We start from the raw sequence: 26460 nt of genomic DNA, 5'->3' as shown, positions 1-26460 counted from the left end.
AGAAGAGAGTGGACAAGTAGGAGGGAAAAAGCTAATTGAGGACTTCAAAACTAGTAGTCAGGAATTTCTGTCCTAAGTGAAGGGGAATGGGAAACCAAGAAGTTTTCTGAGGAGGGAGGAGATGTGTGCAGAACATTATTTTAAAAAAATCATCACTTGTATTTATTGAGCACTTACTGTGCAGAGCACTGTACTAAGGGCTTGGGAGAGAACAATATAAAAGAGTAGGTAGATATGTACCCTGCCCACAAGGAGCTTAAAGTCTAGAGGAGGAGCTAACAGTCTAGAGGAAGAATGTACAGTCTAGAGGCTGCACTTCCCCAATATGTCTCAGTGCCAATCCATATCACTAGACAAGACTAAGGCTGGCCTCCAAGAGTAGGGTAGAAAGACAGGAGGCACAGTGTAATTCATCATTTACCTCACTGCCTTCTTCCTTGTGTTGCACTGTACACAGTTGTCTTTCGTTTTCAAAGATGACATTACTGCTGCTGTGATTCTAACCACGTGTGAAAGTGTGGTAGAAAAAACCGATGTGGGACCATTGTGCATCTGAAAAGATATACCTTTGCTGCCTCTCTGTTTTTGAGCCTGTTTCTTAGTATCTTGGTCTTCATGGGATACTCAGGATACTCAAGCAAAGGCTTGAGTGAAGCTTTTGCTCAAGGAGAGCATCCACTCTTTTTACTGTTGGCTGCCGGACAGGTTTGTCTGCCGCAGAAGTCACCCAGCAACCTACCGATAAGTCAGACGATTAAGCCCCAAATGAGTCGTTCTAATTGAAAACAAAGACACAAGCCAGAGCGGATTTTTTTGTGATTTTCTTTTTTCATCTCTTTTGGAAAAAAAAAAGTACAAAAAAAGCTAAGAAGAACCAGCGTGGATGTGTCAGAATAACAATTCAGTAAGGTACAGACAAAGGACTCCTCTTAAAGGAGGCACACATCATTATCATCATGCTAGAAAAATGAGATGCGGTTAAAAGCTTAGAACAATTAAAAGCCACAAAGTGAAGCTGTTACTCTGGTTCTATTTGCTGTAGATGGCCTTTTTACATTTTTAAGCAGTACTATGCAAACGGTCAAATACTCATTTTTGTATAAAGTCAATACATGGTGGATGTACAAAACTGTGGAGTTGAAGAGTAAGGCTGGTGATGGTTATCTGTGGAACAGAGTAGGGGTCTCATGCCCTTATGGAGCATACTGCTTTCAGAAATAACGAAGACATTATCTAAGAAAATGTCACAACCTTCTCACCAAAAAAATCCAGTTGTCCTTTAGTAGTGGCCTGAGACACCTAAGTGGCATCGCTTAACAATTGGAGTTTTACTATTACTGCCACATTTGACAGCATGCTAAGGTAAGAACACAGGGTGCTATAGATTTCCTGATTTCTCAACAGTCAGCACAGACCTTGAACCTCTTAAATGGGAATTACTTGTCAGGGCTCGAAATTTGGGAGAAGCAGCTTCTACGGTAACAAAACGACAAAAAGTGAGTTCTTATAATCGTGGTATTTCAACGTATATAAAACTGAGAAAAGAAAGTTTGGGTACAAATATCACAAAACAACATCAACAATTCAATAGATGTAGTTCCTCAGTGCACACCTTAACAGGAAAAGTTTTTTTGTTGGTTTTTAAATTCTGGCATAAATATATTAAAGCTGACAAAAAAATTAGGGCAAGCTACATCACTTCCTCATACAAAAAATGTACAAAACATTAGCCTCTAACTAGACATAACATAATACTTGTCTTCACAGTTTGACATTTAGTAACTGTGTGTCTTGGAGTATTGTACTGGAAGGTAATAAAAATAGCTTCTTTCTCCATCTTCCACTTCAGGTTACTTCAGTCATGGAGGCAGAGTGATTCTATAAAGAGCAAATCAGATATCAGATATCAGAAAGCTGGAATCCGGTTAATTAAGACTGACTTGGATGCTAGCGCCTGGCATCCTAAGAGGGTAGGAGCAGCACACCCTTCCATCATAAGGAGAAGCCTACCACTGTTCTCTCAGTTTTGCTCTCAGAATGAAGCAACCAAGCTCTCACTTAGACACTCATTCCCTGGGCAATGGCTGCTTGTCCTTCTGCCTCCTCCTGCCCTCCCTAATTTGCTTGCTTGAGTCACATTACAGAGATGTTGAAGGGAGAATGTAGCCGGGGTGGCCATTCTGATAGTACAATTGGTAGAAACCTACCTCCCAACCTCGGCGGGGCACAACCCAAAACAGGGCTCTGCTTCATCTCTAGCAGAGATAAACAATCTTCACCCAGCAGGCAGGACACTTTTCTAGGCTACCAGGCTACTGGGGGAGTTTCCAGGGATGGACTTCTGGGATTGGAATGTGGAATATATGACATCGCTATGAGGCAGAGCTAAGGGCAAATCAGGAGTATGACTGTTTAAATGTAAAAAAATAAAAAATAAGCACAATTTACCACACGGACCTCAAGGCATTTGCCCAAATTTGGCCAAATGCCTTGTGGGAGAGTCTGATTCTGACCCTAGCACGCTCCTGAGCAAAAATGTTATGTAACATTTTATCAGCCACGCAGGCGATTGGGGCTCATTCTCTCTTCCCTCATTCAAGTCTGCGTTGGCATTCCTGTACAGACTCATGGCAGCTTACTCTACCTTTCAAAATCAGGCTCATTCATGATAGGACTCAATCCAGCCCTTCCTATCCAGTAGGGTGTAAGGAATTCTCTTCCTCCTAAATTTTCCAATTCACCATTCTCTAAAAAATTCATATATTTGAAAACTTCCATGAAGCTGCCTCTAACCTTCGTCTAGATTAAATAATCACAGATTTTCCATCCCTATAATCATCTTTGCAGGTCTTCTCCAAACTCTGTCCAAATGTTTTACATCCTTCTTTAGCTAGGGAACTCAGGCCTGGACTGACCTGGATCCTGGACCCAGTACTCTGGTCAGGATCTCACCAGTGTTGAGTATAATGATGATATTTCACAGTTGTTTATTTGGTACTCCTAAGGAGACATACCACTATCACATTGTGTTTTCTTAAGCTACCACATTATACTGCTGAATAAAGGCTAGCCAGTTATTCACTATGAGCTTTAGTTGCCAACTTGATAACCCTAATGTTAGAAAGCCTTGAGGTATTTGGGGAATATCAATTGGAAAGGATCAACATGAGTCAAGGACTGCATGAAAGCCTTGACTCCTTGGTCTAGATGAGACATCAAGGGAGACAACTGCTAAAATTCCCCACATTTTTTTTTCTTAGCTGGAGTGTGCAGGACTATTTTGAGGCTTCTTTTTTAGTGCTTTTCATAAGGGCCTTTGATGTTATTGAGGTTATGGTGATATGTAGTCTTGTCTACTGGGATTTGGCAAGAAATCACCACTTTTTTTTGAGATGCCATGTAGGATGTGGGCTACCTCCCTGACACCCATTGTCCACTCTAGGGTTTGTGGCATCCCAAATCCCTATCTCCCATAATGTTGGGAAAGCAGAATTGACATAGGCTAAAGAACAGAAGGGCCTGGGATACCAGGAAATGCTTAAGCCACAACAACAGGGAATCTTATTCACCCAAGGCAATGCAATCACAACAACACTTGACCCCTCCCTTCATCCCTCCCTAACTGTCATCTTCACCTGTTCGCTCTCCAATGGCTTCTTCCCCCTTGCTTTCAAACATACTCATCTCTCCTCTAGCCTAAAAAAACCCTCTCATGACCCCACAGCTCCCTCCAGTTAATGCCCCTTCTCCCTCCTAGTATTCCTCTCCAAGTTCCTTGAGCGAGTTGTCTATACCCATTATCTCAAGTTCCTCTCCTAATTATCTCTTTGACCCCCTCCAATCTGGATTCTGTTCCCCTCATTCCACAGAAAACTTCCTCTCAAAGGTCACCAATGATCTCCTTCTTGCCAAATCCACCAGCCTCTACTCCATCCTAATCCTCCTCGACTTCTCAGCTGTCTTTGACACTGTCAACCAGCCTCTTCTCCTGGGCACATTATCCAACCTTCACTTTTCTGACACCATCCTCTCCTGGTTCCCCTCCTATCTCTCTGGCTGCTCATTCTCAGTCTCTTGTGGGCTCCTCCTCGGCCTCCCATCCCCTATGTGTGTCCCTCAAGGTTTGGTTCTAGGTCCCCTTCTATTCTCCATCTACACACACTCCTTTGGAGAACTTATTCACTCCCATGGCTTCAACTACCACCTCTACGCAGATGATTCTCAAATCTACATCTCCAGCCCTGATCGCTCTCCCTCTCTGCAGTTTCACATTTCCTCCTGCCTTCAAGACAGCTCTACTTGAATGTCCTGCCATCACCTCAAACTTAACATGTCAAAAACAGAACTCCTTATCTTCCCACCCAAACCCTGTCCTCCCCCTGACTAACCAATCACTGTAGCGGCACCACCCTCCTTCCTGTCTCACAAGCCCAGAACCTTGGCATTATCCTTCACTCCCCTCTCTCTTTCAATCCACAAATTCAATCCATCACTAAATGCTGTAAGTTCAACCACCACAAAATCGCTAAAATCCATCCTTTCTTCTCCATCCAAACTGCTATTATGTTAATCCAAGCACTTATCCTATCCCATCTTGATTATTGTATCAGCTTCCTTGCTGACCTCCCTACTTCCTGTCTCTCCCCACTCTAGTCTATAGTTTATTTCTGCTGCCCGGGTCCTTTTTCTAAAGAAACGTTCAGGCCATGTTTACCCACTCCTCAAGAACTTCCAGTGGTTGCCCATCTACCTCCGCATTAAACAGAAATTCCCTGCCATTGGCTTTAAAGCAATCACCTTGCCCCCTCCTACCTCACCTCACTACTCTCCTACTACAAGCCAGGTGGCACACTTCGCTCCTCTAATGCTAACCTTCTCACTGTACCTCGATCCTGTCTATCTTGCCACTGACCTCTGGCTCATGTCCTGCCTCTGGCCTGGAACACCATTCCTTCTCTTATCTGACAAATACTCTCCTCTGCTTCAAAGCCTTATTCAAGGTACTTCACCTTCAAGAGGCCTTCCCTGACCAAGCCATCTTTTCCTAATCATCCACTCTCTTCTGCCTTCTGTGTCACCCTGACTTTTTCCCTTTATTCATTCTCTCTCCCAACCCAACAGCACTTATGTACACATCTGTAATTTATTGATTTATATTAATGTCTGTCTCCCTGTCTAGACCGTAAGCTCATTTTGGGCAGGGAATGTGTCTGCTATATTGTTATATTGTACCCTCCCAAGGGCTTAGTACAATGCTCTGCACACAGTAAGCACTCAATAAATCGATAGAGCGACTGAACAACAGATTTTAAAGCTGGAGTTATGAAAGCCCTAACATATTTGGATATCAGAAGAAGCAAACAGAGGCTCTTTGGGACAGATAAGGAGATAAGAGTAAGCTCATTTATAAAAGAACAAATATTATCTTTGATGACCAAAGGCCCCTCTCTGGGGGTGTAGCAATAATTGATCATTAATAAAGAATCTATCATACTACAGTCCAGTGGTAAACTGCAAAGAGCTTGATATGGCTTCTAGATGACAAAGTCTAGATTTTAATGATTACCACATCAGGAATCTGGGAAAGTTTTAGGGTAGAAGAAAGACTATAGGTGCTTTATATTTTTATATGGTATTTGTTAAATGGTTTCTATGTACCAGGCACTGTATTAAGGGCTGGGGTAGATACAAGATAATCGGGTTTGGACACAGTCCCTGTCCCAAATAGGGCTGACAGATGAGGTAACTGAGGCCTAGCAAGTTAAATGCCTTGCCCAAGGTTATTCAGCAGACAAGTAGCAGAGCTGGGATTTGGAGCCGCCAAATAGGAGAAGAATTGAGAAGCAGCGTGGTGTAGTGGATAGAGCACAATCCTGGGAGTCAGAAGGACCTGAGTTCTAATCCTAGCTCCACCCCTTGTCTGCTGTATAATCTTGGGCAAGTCATTTAACTTCTCCAGGCCTCAGTTACCTCATCTGTAAAATGAGGATTAAAACTGTGCACCCCTTTGTGGGACATGGACCGTGTCCAATCTGATTAACTTGTATCTACCCCAGCTCTTCATACAGTGCCTGGCACATAGTAAGTGCTTAACAAATGCATGAAAATAAAGAATTCCACAACATTTGGAGAAAAATTCCATAAATTTTGAAAGAGATGTCTAAGAAGAGAACAATGGTCTCTTCCCCTTCATCTGAACCAGAACTGTGAGACCTAGCTAGTCTTCCAGCTTGTTCTTATCCATGTAAGATTTAAAACATGACAAAATTTGTGTCATCTAGCTTCACAGTAGGGGGGTGATGGGGGGAGTTGGTAATATCTGTGATACTTTAGCCAAAGAATCTGCACTGCATATTGTCTGGTCTGTTGAAAGGTTTGATATTATTCTTCCTTTCACCATAACATCTGTGATATTTTTGTTCATTATTTTCATTGTCCATAACTATTATAGCATACTCCTTTTAGTTATTAAACATTTCTTGAATAGTGATCATTGTACACATTATCTCGGAGTATTTTTTAGTGTTGTTCCACTCCATTTGCTAGTGCAACATGGTAACAGTGAAGCAGCTGTAGTCTGGCTCCATGTTTATGGGATTAATAATAACTTTGAGCTTCATTTCTGACTTTTCAAGTGTGGCAAGTAGCTAAACCGTTGTGTGAAAGGCCTAGAAAGCAACTCCTTTGTCAGCTTCTCTACAAACCTCTTATTCACAAATTATCTAGATAATCTTGATGCCCCCAAATATACTTTGGACTGAATGATTTTATTTTTTTTAACTACAGAAGCGGCTACATAACTGAAATATTTGGATGTCAGACCAAAGAGTAATTCTGGGGACTGAATTGTCTGGATAATTTGGCAGCCTAAGAGATTTTGAGTTGGTAACTCTAAGGGCTTGGGAACTATTGAGTCAGTAGGCCCGGACTCTCTTCCTGGCTCTTCTATTTGCTCACGCTGGCTGTTTCCTCATCTATAAGATAGAGATTAATACATTGACCTCACTGCAACACTGGGAGATTAATTTAAAAGACGCACTAAAAGCCTTCTGAAAACTTTGGAAAAAAGGCATGATCTAAACACAGGGTGTCATTATTTGGTTCCATGGCTTTCTGGGATTAAGTGGCATTTATTCTTTAACATTGGAACCCCTGGATCTAAACTACTGTAGAGATCCAGTTTTCTGTATTTTACTAACAATTGCACAAACATCCTAGATCCTTCCTTTAACCCAAAATGGAGACATGAAGATATTTATAGAGGGAAATCATGAAAATGATTAAATCATTGAAAAATACTTGTGATTAGATGGCTTGGGAAAGAAAAGGAGACTTTATTTAAGTCTTCAAGGATATGAAAGGTTATCACAGTGAAGCTAGTTAATAGCTATTCTCCAACTTTCCTGAGAACAACAGGGTTAAGAACTTAAACTGCTGTAGGAGGGTCTGAGGTATTTGAGTTATGATATAAAGAAGAATTTCCTGACATAAATGTTGTTGAATATCAGAATAGGTTACCAAATAGCTTGTGGAATCTCTTTCCCTGAAGGTCTTAAAGAATAAGAGAAACATCCATCTGTTCAAGGGCTTCAGGGACAGCAATGAATAAAACCCTTTTTTTCTGTGACAGCAATTCCTTGTGTTTTTTTTTCCCATGAAGAACTGAATTCCTGAACATGCTAATTGATGGCAGAAAGGCTTACAATACCTGTGCACTCAGTGTCTCCAGAGGGCTTTCCACTCTTGGGAAGGCCATTAAGGGCATTCCTCGTGGATCTTCGGATTTTGGTTTGGAAGTAGAGCCACGCGTTCCTTTAAAGTTATGGACAACACACATTCCCTGCAGTGGGAGAGAGAGAAAATAAATGTCAGGGTGCAACCACCATCCCCACCACCATCTTTAAGTGGTCCAGAGCTTCTCCATTAAAGCTCTTCAGCAAAGTTATTCTATTGTCCATTCTATACTTTATTCATTAGGCAAAAGAGAGAGTTGCCCTGGAATCAAAAGAGAGAGTTGCCCTGGAATCAAAAGAGAGAGTTGCCCTGGAATCAACTCTGGCAAGGGAGGTCTACCACGGCCATACGAATAGCATACTCGTATGCTATATGAGTATACTATATACTATAGTATACTACTATATACTATACTATATACTACTATATACTACTATAGTATATACTATATACTATATGCTATATGAGTATACTTGTATACTCATGCTCGTACGCATAGAGAAGCAGCGTGGCTCAGTGGAAAGAGCACGGGCTTTGGAGTCAGAGGTCATGAGTTCGAATCCCAGCTCTGCCACTTGTCAGCTGTGTGACTGTGGGCAAGTCACTTAACTTCTCTGGGCCTCAGTTACCTCATCTGTAAAATGGGAATTAAGACTGTGAGCCCCATGTGGGACAACCTGATTCCCCTATGTCTACCCCAACGCTTAGAACAGTGCTCTGCACATAGTAAGCGCTTAACAAATACCAACATTATTATTATTATTATTATACTCTCCTTCTCCCATACTTACCTCTGCCCTGCCAACTCCTGGGAAAAAAATAACTCCTGTAGGTGTCACAAAGGGGGACATTCACAAAGATGCAAGCATAAGTGTGTGTGTGCCCTGGGAGAGCAGGAGAAGGTAGACAATAGCTTAGGAGCCTCATCAGGCTTTTGCCTGCTTGAGGTCCACTGGAGTCTTAGGTGATGCTCCTGGAGGTGGGGGAAATGCAGAGTTGGAGTTTTCTTCTTTTATAGACAATCCGAGCTACAGACCTCCCAGATATGCTCTTTGGGATAGACCAACTCTGGCAGGGAAATGCCCTCTGGGTTTCTGGTGGGTGGGAGGATTTTTGACTGATCCAAAAGAATCAAGTATGCCACTCAGCTCGAAGAGGCTTCTGTATCATTGAGATGTTGGGGAATGGTAGATGAACTTCGATGCTAAGACTTCAGGACTGCAAACCTGCACAGAGGAATCGATTAGAGTGGCTTGTGCGGCAAAACACTCACATGCTCTCATCCATGCCAGTCACAATCCTACAGGGGCACAGAGTATAACAAATGAGTAGCAGGCAAGAGTGCATCATTATTGTGAGGTTTTTTTTTTTTTTGGTGTGTCAGTTTCGTGCGAGTGCGTTTGTGTGTGCATGTGCAGCATGGCCTAATGGTTAGACCATGGTCCCAGGAGTCAGAAGGACCTGGGTCATAATTCCAGCTCCGAGAGGTGTCTGCTGCGTGACCTTGGGCAAGTCACTTTACTGTGCTTCAGTTACTTCATCTGCAAAAATGGGGATAAAGACCGTGAGCCCCACGTGGGACATGAACTGTGTCCAACCTGATTAACCTGCATCTACCCCAGCATTTAGAACAGTGCTTGACACATAGTAAGTGCTTAATAAATACCATCATCAACATCAGGCCCCATTTATGGTCGGAGACTTCTCCCCCGGTAGACCATAAGCTTGTTGTGGGCAGGGGACATATCTACCAACCCTGTTATATTGTACTTTCCCAAGTGCTTAGTACAATGCTCTGCACAGAATAAGTGTTTAATAAATACGACCGATTGATCGATTGATTGTGGTACCAACACTCTGTCATAGTGCCATGAACCAGCAGGCAGTAGCCTTGGTAGCTGCTTTGGTCTTTTCTGCCCACATTAGCTAGCTAATTTTCAGGATGCCTGCTGGGCTTGTTCATCTCACAGAACCCCTCAAAGTGTTCTCTGAACAAAAACTTTCACTGTTCATGGCATTATCCCCAGCAGACAGAACCGGGATTAGAACCGAGGTCTTCTGTTTCCCACAGCCCTGTTCTTTCCAATGGACCAACTGTCTCAATCTAGACATGTGATTGTCATTTAACTTAATCTTCTAGATTAAAGTTCATACATAAACAAAAAACTTCCATCAGCAACACAGACTTGAATGCTATCTCTGAATTCCGCTCTCGAGTCAGAAAGTCAAATGAAGAAAGCCAGCCATCTCAGCAGGTGAGGTATATGAAGAGAATGAGCATGGTGAAGTGAAGTAAGGAATCCATGAACGAAGACTACTGAAGAAAGATTTTAAAGACGTAGTGAATCAAGGTCTCAGATAATGTGCCATAGCTGTGGGACAGCTAGGAAAATGTGGCCACAGACAGAGCTGCCTAGAGTATAGCAATATGAAAAGGGGTGAGAGTCTAAGAACAGCAGCTTTGAAGACTGTTTCTACAAAAGACAGAAATGAAAATGGCACTACTACATTGCAAAGACTACATTCAAATGCACATGATATGGAAATGATTGTCAGTCACAAATCAATTTTTCCAAACACACTTGTACATGTACTTCCTGGGCAACAAACCAGTACTGGATATTAGTCTACTTGCTGCAGGTACAATTTAATGCAGAGAAGCAGCATGCCTAGTGGATAGAGGACAGGCCTGGGAGTCAGAAGAACCTGGGTTCTAATTCTGGCTCTGCCACTTGTCTGCTGTGTGACCGTGGGCAAGTCATTTAACTTCTCGTTGCTACAGTTACCTCATCTGAAAAAAGGGGATTAAGACTACGAGCTCCATGTGGGACATGGACTGCATCCAACCTGCTTAGCTTGTATCTACCCCAGAATTTAACAAATACTTAACACTTAATACTTAGTAGTTAAGCACTTAAATACATGGGGAAAAAAAAAGCCATCAGTAGGGGAACAGCCGAGAATAGTTGGAATAGCAGGGATATCTCGACAGCTGGCGATAATAATAGTTGTGGGATTTGTTAAGTGTCCACTATGTGCCAGGCACTGTACTAAATGGTGGAGTAGATATACACTAATCAAGTTGGACACAATCCATCCTTGGGGTGGATTGTTAATCATATCAGATCCAATCCTTGTCCAACATGGGGTTTACGTTCTAAGGGGAAGGGAGAGGAGCTAGTCAATCCCCATTTTGCATATGAAGAAACTGAGGCACAGAGTAATTAAGTGACTTACCCAAGGTCACAGAAAAGACAAGTGGTGGAGTCAGGATTAGAACTCAGATCTCCTGACTCCCAGCCCTATGCTCTTTCCACTAGGTCCCACTGCTTCAATCAGTAGGGAAATAGCAAAGAGTAGTTTGACTAACCAAGGACAGTTATTCACGAGATCTGGGCAGAAGACCAAAAATAGCAATAAAAAGTCCCCATTTTTGTAAACTTAGCCTCCACAGTATAAGCCAATCTTATAGGAGCAACTGTAGTGGAGAGGGGCAATTTGGTAAGGGTCCTCAGAGGATGAGGAAGATGAGGAAGAGAGAGAGGAGGAACCAGGGATTCTGGCCATGCTCAGTTTGGGATGAGAGAGGGAAAGACATAGGTCACAAGTGCATAAAAGAGAGGAGCCATCAATATTGTCTTACTGTTGGCATGTGAACTTGGGCAATCAGAGTGGAATGAAAGGCTACCCAAGACTTCCACCTATGGCATTGTGCTCTTCTGTCTTGTGCAAATGGTGCAGAAGTAAATTCTGGCATTGAGGACTGGGTCTCTCTAGGTCTGGGGCAGCAACCTAAGGCTAGCGAACTCCCATGGGGTAGTGCCTTAAGGTCAGCCTGATCAATTGCAATGGAGCTCTGAGGAAATGTGTTTTCAGAGATGCCTATCATACAGATAAGTTCTTTGAGCTCCTGTTTGGTCACTGGAATAGCCCCCATCATGCTTCTGGAGGATGGAGCTGGTTGATCTCTGAGAATGTTTGGGGATCGTAGCAGACCCTAGGTCAGGGGTCTGGAACCAGAAAGCGATCCTCCAAGTGTTAGGATGGGGAATACAGGTTCTGTAATAGGAGATCCAGGAGTTAAAAGCACACTTTTGTGGTTCCGAAGCATGTTAATGCACACCAGTTCTCCCCAAACCTTCAAGTTTTACAGGTTATGGGGATCACTCAAGAAAATGAAGATTTGATGTGAGAGAGAGAGAAGGCTCAAGACACAGAGCAAGCTTATCAAGAACGGAGGGGGTTGCCATCTTCAGTAAGGTTGGCAGCCAAAAGTCCTTCCCAAATGGAGAGCAGATCTTTAAGGTCCAGCCTGGGTGGCTTTAACAAGGAACCTGGAATCACCCGTCTCGTAAGAGGATGGGTTTAGGGTCAAGCAGCGGTCATGGAGCAGGAGAAGGGTCCTTCCAATAGGGGAGTAAGATTATAAAGCAGGGTTGTAAAATTACAGTCATGGAACATATCACTGGGCCCTCCCTGGAACTTGGGGGATAAAATGTCCAATATAAAGAACTGGGCGGGGGGGCTCTAGAATATTGCCACAAGGTGTTTTCTAATTTGAAAACATCCTTTTCCATTTCTCGCCACTGCTCACTTGGCCTTCAAGGAGAATGCCCAGCCGTCTCAACCGAAGGAGCCTTGTTTTTTGGTTCTAGCCCTCCAGATTCCAAAATGAGAATCATATCCCAAGATTGTTGAACCCCAACTGCTAACCCAACTGTGCTTCTTTTCCAACTAGTTAGCCCCCTCCTCCTTTTTCTGAATTCCCCTCTGATTAGCTTTTTTCCAAGCGATGACTTCAGGTAAATGGCTCCTAAGCTTAATGAATTTCCCTTGGGAAACGAGTACCAGGAGTAAGTCATTGACTTAATGTTTTTGGGTGCAGCCTAGGTGTGGAATAGCTTTAGAGTGACCCCCACCCCCACCCCCACACCATAATCTTAGATCGCTTTGAACACAAGGAAATAGGGATGACAGGAATGAAAAGTGGAGTAATTTGACTTACCAGAAACAGGGCCACCGCTGTTCCCAGGATGAAGCCTGCAATCACATCCGAACAATGGTTCCGATACTCAGAGACCCGGTTTAGGCCAGTAAGGAAAGCTGCACAAAGGGTCCCCAGGCACAGCACGGGCTTGGCTAGTCGGCTGCTCTTGGTCTTAATAGTACTCGTGATGTACATCTGAAACAATTGTGGGGGAAGGAGCTGTCAGTGGGCAGGCCTTTTTGCTTTTAAAAACACACCCAAGGACCAACATTCCCAGACCCCTTCAAAAGTACGCTCCTATCAGCCTTCTGAAATTGTAATTATATGGTGGAGAACTTCCTCTGTTCTTGGTCTCATTTTCTCGAGGCAATTCAATGGCTCAATGGACTACTGTCAATTTGCTTGCTCAGGGTTTTTGGTATGGGATTGTGTTAAGGATCCTCCCTCCTGCCTGGAACTCCCCTTTCACATGACAGACCACCATTCTCCCCATCTTCAAAGCTCCCCTAAAATCATATCTCCTCCAGGAAGTCTTCCCTAATATCTCATTTCCCACCCTATTTGCCCTCCTTTCTGTGTCATCTATGCATCCGGGTCTGTACCACTTAAACTCTTTGATGCTCACCCCATTCCCCTGTGTGCACATCCTTATATGCTGCTGATTCCCCTACCTGTAATTTATTTTACTATCTCCCCCTCTAGATTGTACTGTATTTTCCCAAAGCACTTAGTGTAGTGCTCTGCACACAGTATGTGCTCAATAAATACCACTGATTGATTGATTAATGGGTTTTGGAAAAGTAAAAAACTAAGGGGGAACAATGAGCAAATAGTTATTTCTACCAGAACATGTGTTTTCTCTCAGTGTTTTGGATGAAAAAGAACAACAGAATTAGGGAACATTCTTCTGACAACTCACATCTTTGTGGATATTGCTAGATGCTATGTCAGAAGAGATGGTTATGAGCATGCGGGCAGTACCGGGCATGGGGTGAGCATTATGTGCCAGGCATTTAGAAAAGTGCCTGGCACATAGTAAGCACTTAAATACCATTATTATGATATACGATTGAATGAATACTATTATTATTACCACGTGGGTTTTCTTTAATGCAGGGCTCCATAAGAAGGCAACTCCTGTGTTATACAAGAACTGGGTGTTCCTGGTAATTACAGTACTGGTAATTCCAGTAGGAAAATGAAGGTGAGTGCAGCAAAGGGATAATCATGGCAGCATAATGTTCATTAAATTAAAATCAGTGCAATTCTCTCTGGTCATTAGTTCAGCATAGATCACTGTTTTCTTGAGCTCAAAATATCCTTTACAAAGTAATAAAAGGAGCATGCTCCACATGCTAAGGAAGACTAGGTGGTCTCCGGACACCAGAGAGGTAGACTAAATATCTAGCCCTGGTTTTGCTGGTGGTTTTCCTGTATGACAATCAATCAATCAATAAATGGCATTTCTTGAGCACTTACTGTGTGCAGAGCACTGTACTAAGCACTTGGGAGAGTACAATGCAATAGAATCGGTAGACAAGATCCCTGACCACATAGAGCTTGCAATCTAGAGGGGGAGACGGACATAAAAATAGATTACAGATAGGGGAAATGGGAGAGAATAAGGAGGTGGCTCAGTTTTCTCACTTATAAAACGAGATGCTATCTCCCTGGTTTCTAACTCATAGGACCATTGAGAGGAATTACTAACACAGTTTGGAAGAAAAAACACGGCATCCTAATCCTACCCTGTTAGAGATGACTGTTAGAGGCATCTCTCTTGGCTCATTGTATTTGCAATTGCATTACTTTGTTTCTTTCACCTTGTATTTTTAAAAAAATACTAAATAACAGTAATCCCAAATGATAGTCATATAAACACTATTAATATTGGATTTGATGCTCGCGCCCATTTTTTAAAGGGAATTAAAGTTCAACTCTATGGAATTGTTTGGGGCAAAGGAATCATGTGCTGGATTGTATTGATTTGGGTGTGTTTAAACACTTTCACAGAATTGGTGGATTAAGTACACTGTAAATAATCCAAGAATTTTGCTCTTTACAAAAGTAGAATTCTTGGAAAAAGCAGGTGAGGACCAGCTCATGTGTCTGGAATCTTCCCTATGCCAGAGATTCTAGGGCCTGGTGAATGTCTCGGCCCCCTCCTTTCTTTTTGAAAGCTAACCCCCTTCCTTCTACCCACTGTCCCTCCAGGACCAAGATGAGGAGAAGGCTGTACCCCTTGCAGCCACGAGAGAATGATAATAGTGATTATGACTTGATTCACTCTAAATTTCTTGTGGGGTGGGGAAAGCCCAAAAAAACCAACACAAGGGTGTTTCATTTTAGAAAAGGGAACTTTGAATAAATGCTGATCTTGGTTAGGAAGAAGCTGAAAGGGCTTACTAAAATAAAAGAGGCCTTTTATAAGCTTAGGGGCCCAGGTAAAATGGGTGGCACAGAACAATAACAATATAAGGCAACTTAACAGAAAACTTGTGTGGCTAACTGGCAGAATTAAAATGAAAAGGTCATCAGAGAGAAAATGCCTCTCTTTCAAAAATTGAGAGCTCATCCTAAGCAAAAACCAGAATGTCCTTCAGAAGATGGGTACGTCAGGGCAAAATAGGGGTTTGAAGAGCACCTTGTAAAGATGCCAGAGCTAATACAAGGAACTTTAAGTGGATTGAAAGCCAGAAGGTGACTAGGGACTCAGTGGGGCTACTTGATGATCACGGAGAAGAAGGCACCTTCAGGGATGAGGAGCTGATGGAATTCTTTAATTTTGTGATTATTGAGGAAGTTCCCACACAGAGATGTTTTTTGTAAGACAGGACAGAGGAACTGGATCGCACTGTGTGACCACACAGGGTGTTTTAATCCAGCTCGATAAATCGGATGCAAACAAACTCTGGAGACATCTACCTGGGAATCTCAAAGAACCTGAAGGGGAAGGTTTGGTGCTCTCACTGAGAAGGTGCATCCCAAGTTCTCAAGCAGCAGATATCGGCTGGCTTTTGAATGGCCAATGTAACGCCCATCTATAGGAACCAGAAGTGATCCTCTGGAATTAGAGACTGATGATTCTCATTTCTATAACTGGCAGATTGGTAGAATCTAAAGTTTCAGGTCAGTGAGCATTCAACCAGTCGATGATATTTATGGAGTGCTTACTGTGTGCAGAGGACTGTACTAAGTGCTTCGGAGAGTACAACGCGATAGAGTTAGTACACACAATCCTTGTCCTCAAGGAGTTTGCAGTCTAATGCGGGAGACAGACATTAAAAGGGCAAGATGCTCACCTCCCCCACCAAAACACATACAGAGTTGACCACACACACTGGCCCCTGTAGCCAGTTGCCGCTTTACCACCAGTCACACACACATATACACACGATCAATCAGCCACAAAAGCCCACTCAAGTACACGCACTCACATGTAGAAATGCTCACCAGAGTGGGCTGACATTTTAATGACGGAACAGAGCGGCAGCAGGTGGAGCAGGTGTGGACAGAGATCATCACCTATCAACACCCCTGAGTCCCTGGAGTTCATGCTTCCTCCAAGAGTCCAGAAAGAAGCAGCTGCCAATATTGTTGTGGTCTGCTGTGACTGAAAGCTGGAGGTAGCAGTGATAACAGGGGGCAAGTTTGTTCCTTTACTGTCTCTTTCTATGGCTCTTCTGCGTCTTTGTGGGCTTCCTGTGGAGGCATAAATTCTGGGAAGATGGCGGGGGCAGTGACTGGTTTTCCAGTCTTTCCTGCTCCAGCTGATTTAGTTCCTGACGAGCTCCCCAGAGTTCTCATTTTTGCAGGGATGCCAGCAAGAAGACCAGCAGCAGCAGAGCCATAGAAGAAGAAAATCCCCAGTTGCTGCCACTGTAGCTTGGGATCATCATTCCAAGACATGAAAGAGAGTGCATATGAAGTGTGCGTCGTGAGAGATCCAGGAAGACAGAAGCCCTGTTTCATATGCTTATATAATGTAAAAAAAAATAAAAGTAGTTTTGAGAGTTGGTTTTTTTTTTTAATTCTCTGTATGTTTTCCTCCATTTCTGATCATGTACTCCTTGAGGACAGGGACTGGGCCTGCTCATTTACATTGCATTTTCTTTAGTGCCTAGTAAACTATTTGGTGAAGTTAATACAACATTTTGATGATACCTTGGATTCCTAAAAATCTCCCAGGTACTGGGTCCTACCATCCCTGCGAATGCATAAGTGGGTTGAATGATTGGGAAACTATTCCCCATGTAAAGTTCAGTGAATAATAATAATCATGATATTTGTTAATTGCTTACGATGGGCTAAGCACTTGGGTCCCTTTCTCACATGGAGCTCATAGTCCATATAGGAGGGAGAACAACATATTTAATCCACATTTTACCAATAGGGAAACTGAGGCACAGAGAAGTTAAGCTAAAATAGAAGGCAGAGCTGGGATTAGAATTTACATGTCCTGATTCCCAGTCCTGTGCTCTTTTCACTAGGTCACACTGCTTTTTCAGCAATGGTAGGTCACGCTACATTCTTACCTAGTCAGCCCAGAAGTACTGTTCTTTTTTTTTTTTAACCTCTGGAGGGATGCACCACAAACTTCAGGAAGGCAAAAAGAGTCTTTAAGATTGCTGGACAAGGGGCATTCATTAGGGCTATGGAGAGACTCAATCAAGCAATGTCATTTACTGAGCACTTACTGGGTGCAGGGTACTGTACTAAGTGCTTGGGAGGGTACAATGCAAAAGAGCTGGGAGACATGATCTCTGCCCTCAAGGAGTTTATGACCTAGTGGCTAGATAGCAAAGGCCTGGAGAAGGCAGCTTCCTCTGGCTTCTTTATCCCGGGAGAGGAATTCAAATACTCCATATAATCAAATGATTATCAGGAAATAACTCCTCAAATTCTCATTTTGGTATTCTTGAAAGAGAGGGCTCAAAGAGAACATGAAAGGGGTCCATCGGTCCATCCACCAAAGCCATGAGGACTTAGCATTTTGACTTGATTCAATCTAAATTGAACATTTTGTGCACTTTAACATTTATGGTTTTGTGAACTTTACTATTGACAACATAATCCTGTTAATCAAAGCTACCTTTAGCCATCATGTTTTCTGAATGCCACTTTATTACATCTTCCAGGCTGTACTTTTTACTCAGCTGGGTATCTAATATGGTGGCATAACTTTCAAAGGAAACCATATTATTTTAGTACATTTGCAATTCAGCAAGTTTCACACCGTTAGATGCAATTTACTGAATGTTTTTTTGAAGGTTTATTGTTTCACAATAAACTAGGGCTACTATTTTGTAATGTAGTAATTACCTTGGAAATGGTACAAACAGTTCTGCAGTCAAGGCATTTCACATGATAACGCTAAAGGAAAAATAACTGTCTCACAGATTCCTTTAAAATGCTTAATAAATGCCACTCAACATCTGTAAGAGACCACACTGCACAGAGTGTGCACAGAGAGTGCAATTACCACAACAGTGTCCTTGCTGATTCTGTTCTTCCAGTTGCCCCCCTTCTTCAGTATCTGGAATTGCTCTCAGCAGCTTTAGGGATTTAGGTGAAAACATCATTGTTTACTGAAAAATCAATCTGACTAGTGGAGTGGACATCCTGAGAGGGCATGGCCAATTTGTTTTTATGACCCAGAAAGAACCTTCCTTTAAGTTTTAAAAAAACCTAATTTACATCTGAAGAGCTGAATATTATTCAGTGATATATACATATTTCTGTGTGTTTATGCCAGAAATTGAACACCTCATCTTCTCTACTAAACCTATTACTCTAGCTTTCCCGACACTGTCAACAATACCACCATCCTCTCTGTAATAATAATAATAACAATCGTGGTACTTGTCAAATGCTTTCTATGTGCCAAAAACTGTGCTAAATACTATGCTAGGCACAGAATAGTCAGAATGGACACAATCGCTGTCTCACATAGGGCTCACAATCTAAAGGGGAGAGAGAATGGACATTTAAGCCTCATTTTATAGATAAGGAAACTGAGGCACAGAGAAGCTAAGTGACTTGTCCAAGGTCATAGGTGAATCTGGGGCGAAAACCCAAGTCTTCTGACTCTCACTCTTGTGCTCTTTCCACTAGGTCACACTGCTTCTGTCCCAGGAGTTTACAAATTTAATGTTACCTATGACTCAAGTCTGTCTTTCACCTCCTCTGTTAGTGGCAAGAGCACGGGCTGGGGAGTCAGAGGTCACGGATTCAAATCCAGACCCCACCATTTATCAGTTGTGAGACTTTGGGGAAGTCACTTAACTTCTCTGTGCCTCAGTTACCTCATCTGTAAAATGGGGATTAAGACTGTGAGCCCCACATGGGACAACCTGATTACCCTATGTCTACCCCAGCACTTAGAACAGTGCTTGGCAGATAGTAACCACTTAACAAATACCATTATTATAACTATTGTTATTATCTGCCTCTAAATCCTCCACGATATTTGCAGTATCCTCCCCTTCCTCATGGTCACCAGCTTGATTCAGAATCACTCAGGCTGCAATTACCACAACAGTGTCCTTGCTGATTCTGTTCTTCCAGTTGCCCCCCTTCTTCAGTCTCTCCTACATACAATTACTGGAATAATCTTCTAAAAATGCACCTCAGAACATAGGCCCCTCCTCGAAAACCTCCATTGGCTTCCCACTTCTCTATGTGTCAAACAGAAAATCCTACTTTTGACTTTTAGCCTCTCCACCAGCTGTTTTCTTACCTATGGACTTTTTCACCCTGTTGCTCCCCAGCTTACACTCTTTGCTCCTCTCAAGATAACCATCAAACTGTTCCTTGGTACAATAATAATAATGATAAATTGTGGTTTTTGTTAAGTGCTTATTATTTACCAGGCACCTTTCTAAGCACTGGGGAAGATACCAGTAAATTGGGTTGGACACGGTCCCTGTCCCACATGGGGCTCACAGTCTTAATCCTCATTTTACAGATGAGGTAACTGAGGCCCAGAGAAGTGATTGCCCAAAGCCACAGAGCAGACAAGTGGTGGAGTCAGAATTAGAACTCATGACCTTCTGACTCCCAGGCCCATGCTCTAGCCACTACGCCATGCTGCTTCCCTCATAGTACCAAATGAGTTGGTACCATTTCCAACTCATGGTTTATGCCTTTCCCCCTACATAAAACTCCCTCTTTCCTCAGTTCTGCTAATCCACATCCTTCCCCACCTTCAAAGCCCTCTGAATAGCCACCTCCTCCAACAGCCATCTCCTCCGATGACTAATCTCCACCAACTTGTTCCGGTCATCCTACTATCCTCAGCACTCACATGTATGTTTGTTGATTTATTTAGTTAATTTATTTGCTTAATTTTGGCTTTATCATTTAAGATGCTTTTACCTTTGTATCTGTTGTGAAATGTTTCTTCATAACCCCCCACCCTCCACCCACGCAATTGTTGCCAACTAGGTTGGTTTGTCAGTTGTGATGGCTTCCTAATTCTTCACTGTTATATCACATTATTTGAGACTGAGCTTTGCTATATAGTTTATTCTGTCCTCTCCCCCACCACAGTTTCTGTGCATCCCCTTTCAGTTCACCATGAAGCAATAGCTTGGGTATCCTGCTGTCATCCATTCTCCTCTCATGGCTTGCTTAGCAAAGGAGTGTTGCTGTGAGCCTTGTTTGTGTGACGGTGAGCTGTCCAGGTTCCCGAACCTTGTTAATGATAATCTTGCTCTGCCATTTGATATTGAGAAGAGTTCATAGAAAATCGTGATGAAGAAGCTGGATATGCCTTCTATAGTAAGTCTTGGTCTCAAGCGTATTAGAAGGTTGGACACAACTACAGTTTTTTTTAATAGACAGCCAATGATGTGAAGCTTGATGCCCTGTCATTCTTATACTCTGCCTGTCAAACTCTCAAAAGCTAAGTACACAGGAGGCATTCAATACATCTGGCCAAGATGATGGTGATGATGATTTTAGCTTTTAAATTCCGATTTTAACTGCTTTGTCCATCTATGCATTGTTAGCAATTATGTTGTCTAGATAGCAGAATTCAGTGACAGCATTAAATTCACTTTTGCCGAAGCAAATCTGTAGTTGTGTGAAGGGCTTCTTGACTGTAGGATGACACGTAACTGTTTTGCTTTGGGCTTATTTTCCATCTATAGTGCTGGAGTGAATCTGAAAAGCTTTTAATAATAATCTGTGCCTCAAGAGTGCAGTCATTAACATACGGCAGTTCCTGGATGACTACCTCAAAGACTTTAAATGATGCTTATAGCCTGCTGAGTTTCCTGGTGGATAATAATAGTAATAATGATAATAACTCTGGTATTAATTAAGGGCTTACTATGTGCAAAGCACTCTACTAAGCTCTGGAGTAGATAAGAGATACCCAGGTGAGACACAGTCCCTGTCCCACACAGAGCTCACAGTCTAAGGAGGAGGGAGAACAGATAATGAAGCCCCATTTTAGAGATGAATAAACTGAGACATAGAGGAGTCACGCAGCAGGCAAGTGGTGAAGGCAGGACTAGAACTCAGATCCTCTGACTCCCAGGCCCCTTCTTGTTCCACTAGGTCATGGATCGCAAGTATTTTCTGATTCCAGCTTCTAGATTTCTATTCACATCCCCAAGCATGCTTGCCTGATTGAACAGGCCTAGATTTATTTCACACTCATGAGTCATTCCAATAGTGTTGGGGAAAATAATGATATATTGTCCCATTTGTTAGGCACTTACTATGTATCAAGCACTGTACTAAGTGCTGGGGTAGATACAGAAAAATCAGGTCAAATACCATCCCTGTCCCACATCACAGTCTAAGGAGGAGGAACAGATACTGAGTCCCCATTTTACAGATGAGAAAACTGAGGCACGGAGAAGTTAAGTGACTTTCCCAAGGTCACATAGCAGAGATGTGGTGGAGCTAGAATTAAAACCCAGGTCCTTTGACTCCCAGGACCATGTTCTTTCCACTAGGTTGAGGACACTGATTTGGCCAACCATACTGTCAGAGAGTAGCCTGAATTTCTCAGGACTGCCACATTTGCTTAGCAATTGCCAGAATCCTGGTCTATTGATGGGGTTAAATATCTCTGCAGGAAAAGAATTCAGATATCTTCTTGTTGTTCTCTGCACTTTCCTTGTATCTATCAAGTTGCAAAGATCATGTCTGCTCTGCTATATTTTGATCTGAAGTCACATTGTGATTCTGGTATTGCCTGGTTGACTCTATTCTTCAGTAGCCTAACCATACTGATACCTGCTAATCTCTTTCCTGCAGTAAAAATCAGTGAGCCAGTCCAATAATTTTCAGTTTACCTCTCTCATCTTTCCTTCTGAAGATGCTGATTATGGTGGCATCTTTAAAGCCTTATGGCATTTTCTGTCACCTAAATGTTGAAGAAAAGCTCATGCAAATGTCTGAAGATTAGACCGCATCCATGCTTGTAGACTTCTGCAAGGATGGCATCACATCTAGGTGCTTTTCCATTTCTAATGACTTTGATTGCAGAGATTACTTCCTCAAAAGTTGGAGCTAAAGTTATATCTTCAGTTTGGCCAATTCTCCATGCTTCAGCGGTCCTCCTTCTCAATGGAGGAAGGCATGTTTAGAAGACTACAATACTGTTTTTGCTATCCACTTTAGAGTCACACTTTTTCTGAGATGAAAGTGGTTCCATCTGTACTTACAGTAATACTAGTGTGTTTAAGATGTTATGGCTTTTTTTTTTTACAGATGAGTCATACTCCTTACTTTCATGGTAGTTAGTCTATCTCTGGATCTTCTGCTTTGGCATTCCAGTAATGGTCCCGAATGTATCTTAGCTTGATCTGCCTGTCTCATCTTGGGTTTGTGCAGACCTGCATTCTGCTATAATAATGAAGGGTTACAAGGGATTCTTGTTGGATTTCTTGCTTCAGCGCAGGCCAATGGTGAATTTCAGAGTCATTTTCAGCAAATCAGTCCTGATGTCGTCTCTTTTCCATACCTACAGTCTTCCATACCTAACGGCTGCCTGGTTAGACAGCGTCTCTGAGAAGCTCCAATTTGCTTTCAACGCTTTTACTTGTAGGTGGGATTCCTCGTTCTAGTAGGGCTGCTTTGATGTTTTCACAGAACCCCTTGCAGATTTTTTTACTTTCTAGGACCTTGATATTTCTCCCTCTTGATCATGTCTTGGCTTGTCATGCCATCGAGTTGTTTCCAACTCATAGTGACACCACGGACACATCTCTCCCAGAACATCACGCTCTCCACCTGCAATCATTCTGGTAGTGTATCTATAGTGTTTTCTTGGTAAAAGTACGGAAATGGTTTACCGTTGCCACCTTGCGTGCCTTAAGATCGCATCTCCGCCCTTGACTCTCTCCCATACCGCTGCTGCCCAGCATGGGTGAGTTTTGACTTGTAGCAGATTGCCTTCCTCTTGCTAACCACTGCCCAAGCTAGGAATGGAATGGGTAGGCCTCCACTTGACTCTCCCTCCCGTAGCTGAGACTGGTAGAGTACTGGACACTCTCCAGGTGCAACCCTGAGAGGGGCTTGGTCTTGTAGGTGCTGCTTTTCTGCGCATTTAGTTGTACTGATAGCTTGAGTTTGAAGTGTAAGAACTAATGGCTTCCTGGCATGGCTGCAGTGATCCATATATCTTTCAATACCCACTGACAGACAATGACATAATCTATGAGATGCCACTGTCTAGACCTTGGGTGCATCCATGATGCCTTTCTCTGATTAGAGAATCTTAAGATAGTTGCAAGTTGATATTTAGCCACATCTCCTGAACTGGAGTAGACCACTGATATTTAGCTTTTCAACCCTAGGGAGTCATTATTTTTGTCCATGTTTCAGCATCACTATCCACCCACACACTGAAATCTCTCAGGATAATCAGCATTTCGAGAGCTAATACAGGAGCCGAGGGCCTGCAAAACAGAAAACTTAACAATAGGTGAAGACACGGTGCTTCCCAGATATTGAGGAAATCATCACAGCACTCAGAGCAGTGAAAAAAGGCATAGCACCTCGACCTGAGGGCATATGCCTGGAGACCTGCAAGCTTGGTCACTGCTTAAACACTTTCATAAGATTTTTCTCAACATATAGAACATAGAGGTGATGCCTCAGGTTCTCAAATATGCTAACATTATCATCATCTTCAAGAAGAAGGATGAAAGACCAAGCTGCAGTGACTCTCAGAGCATCTCAAGGACTCTCCAGTGATGGCAAGATCCTAGCTAAAGTTCTTTGGGAGTGGCTAACGAAGAGTACTGTTGACTGCTTCTCTCAGAATCACAATATGATTTCAGAACAAAATGTGGCACGGTGAACATGGTCTTTGCAACACACATGATACAGGAGAAGTTTAGATAGACTGTAAAAAAATCATTTGACATCAGAAATAGGACTCTGGAAAATGATTAGTAAATTTGGTTCTCCTGAGAAATTCATCAGGATTCTGAGATGCTTCACGATGGCATGGCTAGTCATATCAAAGTTGCGTGAGTGCCTTGTTTGATAAAATGCCCATTACCACTGAGCTAAAGCACGAGCACCTTGTAAGCGCAATCCTTTTCCATTTTACCCAGTTATTCTGGAGGATGTAACAAAGGATTTGGACTTAGACTCAGGTGCTAGAATGTGCTTCTGATCCCCTGGGAGATTCTTCCAACTCAAAAGATTGTGAGCTGATGTCTTGGAGAAATTAATTCAAGAGTTGCTCTATGACAATGTTGCACTTACCCTAAAAGATATGCAAATACTTGTAAACTACTTGGGTATGGACTGATGATAAAGCTGAAGAAAACTGAAGTGCCATGTCAGCTTGCAGCAGGGAAACCCTTTATACAAGCACAAGCCTTTACTGGCAACACAGAGCTGAATGATGTCACAAAAGTCTGTTATGTAGGCAGTTCAGTGGCCAATGATGCAACACTAAATGATAAACAAGGAAGTAGAAAATCAAATGAAGAAGGCCAGCACATCCTTTGAATGGCTGTCAGAGTGTAGCTTCAGTGTGGCATTAGACTTCAGAACAAACTGAAAATATTCAGAGCTGTAGTTGTGTCCATCCTTCTCCCTAGATGAAAAGCTTGCATCCCCTAAATATGCCTTGTTTAACTCTTTGAGATGTTCCACGTCAAGTGGCAAGATGGGATCAGGAAAAATAGTGCCTTGGAAGAAGTCAGTTTTCTAGTGTTGCATTTTTGCATATCTCAACACAGCTTCACTATAGGAGGGTCATGGGAGGAGAATCCAGTAGGATAACCAAACAGCTGCTGTTTGGTATGCTGAAATTGGGCCATTGAAAATAAGAAGAACAGAGGAAATGTAAGCAGAGCCTTAAACAATAAGGCACCCCAGCTGAAAACTGGCAGACATCCATGGCAAACAGACCAGCATGGCGCACTGCCATTAGGAAGTGAGACCCTCCTTTTGAATGGATACTTCGAGAGGTTAGTGCAGTTGAGGCAAAAACAAGGATAGAGCCAGGCAGCATGAGTGTCAAGCAGGACTGCATAATAATGGACGGTTCATAGGTGTGCACAGTGTAGTCAGAATTGTGGGTCTCACATTGCCCGTTACAGCCACACACGTCCATAGGCAAACTTTGTCATCAGCGGTGCTTTATTTGAGGGTGGAGGATAGCTATGAGTACTGCAAGATTAGAGTTTCATGGTGAATGTTTAAGAAAGATCACTAGGCTGCACCATCACTCTATCCAAAGGGAAAGGGGACAAAGCAGGTCAGAGTAACCCACACGTCCACATAGAGATGCCTACTATATGTGAAGGTGACACTGTTGACACTGGGATTCTGTCTGTGTTGGGGAATGACAGACAGTGAGCAGTACATCCCTAAGTAGGGTAGCTCGAACACCAAAGGTGCTGCTAAATGGCACTGCTGTCTCTTCATCCAAGAGACCAACATATCAGGCTTTCAAAGGTATTCTGGGAAGAGAAATGGATATCACTGATATCCCCAGGTCCAAGGCAAGGGGTGTCAATGGCATATCTCACTAGGAGCTTAGAGAAAGTAAAGAGCCACTCAGGGCCAGTTAGAAGAGCAGCAAATGGAAGATGTGATGATGATGGATGTTGATGATGATGACAGTATTTAAGTGCTTACTATGTGTCAAGCGCTGTTCTAAGCGCTGGGGTAGATGCGAGTAAACCACATTGGACTCTGTCCCTATCCCACATGGGCTTACAGTCTAAGTAGAAGGGAGGAAGAACACTGTGCCTTGTTCTTATCTTTTTCTCCATTGATGTCTTGCTTATACCTTTCCTTCTGTCTGGAGTGCCCTCCCCGTTCCCATCCGGCAGACCACTGCTCTTCCAATCGTCAAAGTCCTTCCCTGATTTAATCTCTCATCTCCCTCCCTTATTTTCCCATCTACTGCCACTTCAGCACTTGCTCCTCACTCAGACACTTGGTATTCACTCCTTGCTTCCACTGTAGCTCTTATATATACATCTTATATACTCTATTACTTCCCCCTTCCTGAAATATATTTGAGTGTCTGTCTTTCCCGCTAGACTGCAAATTTCTTGAGGGATGAGATTGTGTCTACTTACTATCGCATTCTTCCACGTGCTTAGTAATGTGTTCTGCACACAGTAAGTGCTCAATAAGCAGTGTGGCCTAGTGGAAAGAGCATGGGCCTGGGAGTCAGAGGACCTGGATTCTGATCCCTGCTATACCACTTGCCTGCTTGGTGACCATGGGCAGGTCACTTGATTTCT

General features: G+C 42.8%; 1 protein-coding gene and 1 non-coding gene across 2 annotated transcripts in view; both read right to left on the bottom strand.

Moving 5' to 3' along the window:
* Positions 1-813: 813 nt before the first annotated feature.
* PLPPR1 (phospholipid phosphatase related 1) overlaps positions 814-26460 on the bottom strand; it is a 79349-nt gene continuing 53702 nt past the window's right edge. The window contains exons 4-6 of the mRNA XM_029054700.2: positions 12740-12916; positions 7709-7840; positions 814-1878 (exon numbers count right to left, since the gene is read on the bottom strand). Coding sequence (XP_028910533.1) covers positions 1846-1878; positions 7709-7840; positions 12740-12916 — 342 coding nt within the window. The 3' untranslated portion in view covers positions 814-1845. The remainder of the gene's footprint in view (positions 1879-7708; positions 7841-12739; positions 12917-26460) is intronic.
* On the bottom strand, positions 23119-23256 carry LOC114808419. Its single transcript, XR_003756267.1, has one exon. It is a non-coding gene; the product is annotated as a small nucleolar RNA SNORA7 (small nucleolar RNA).

The sequence above is a fragment of the Ornithorhynchus anatinus genome, chromosome X5, assembly GCF_004115215.2.
Source record: "Ornithorhynchus anatinus isolate Pmale09 chromosome X5, mOrnAna1.pri.v4, whole genome shotgun sequence".
In the NCBI taxonomy this organism is placed as follows: domain Eukaryota; kingdom Metazoa; phylum Chordata; class Mammalia; order Monotremata; family Ornithorhynchidae; genus Ornithorhynchus; species Ornithorhynchus anatinus.
This window is presented reverse-complemented; position numbering and strand designations above follow the sequence as displayed.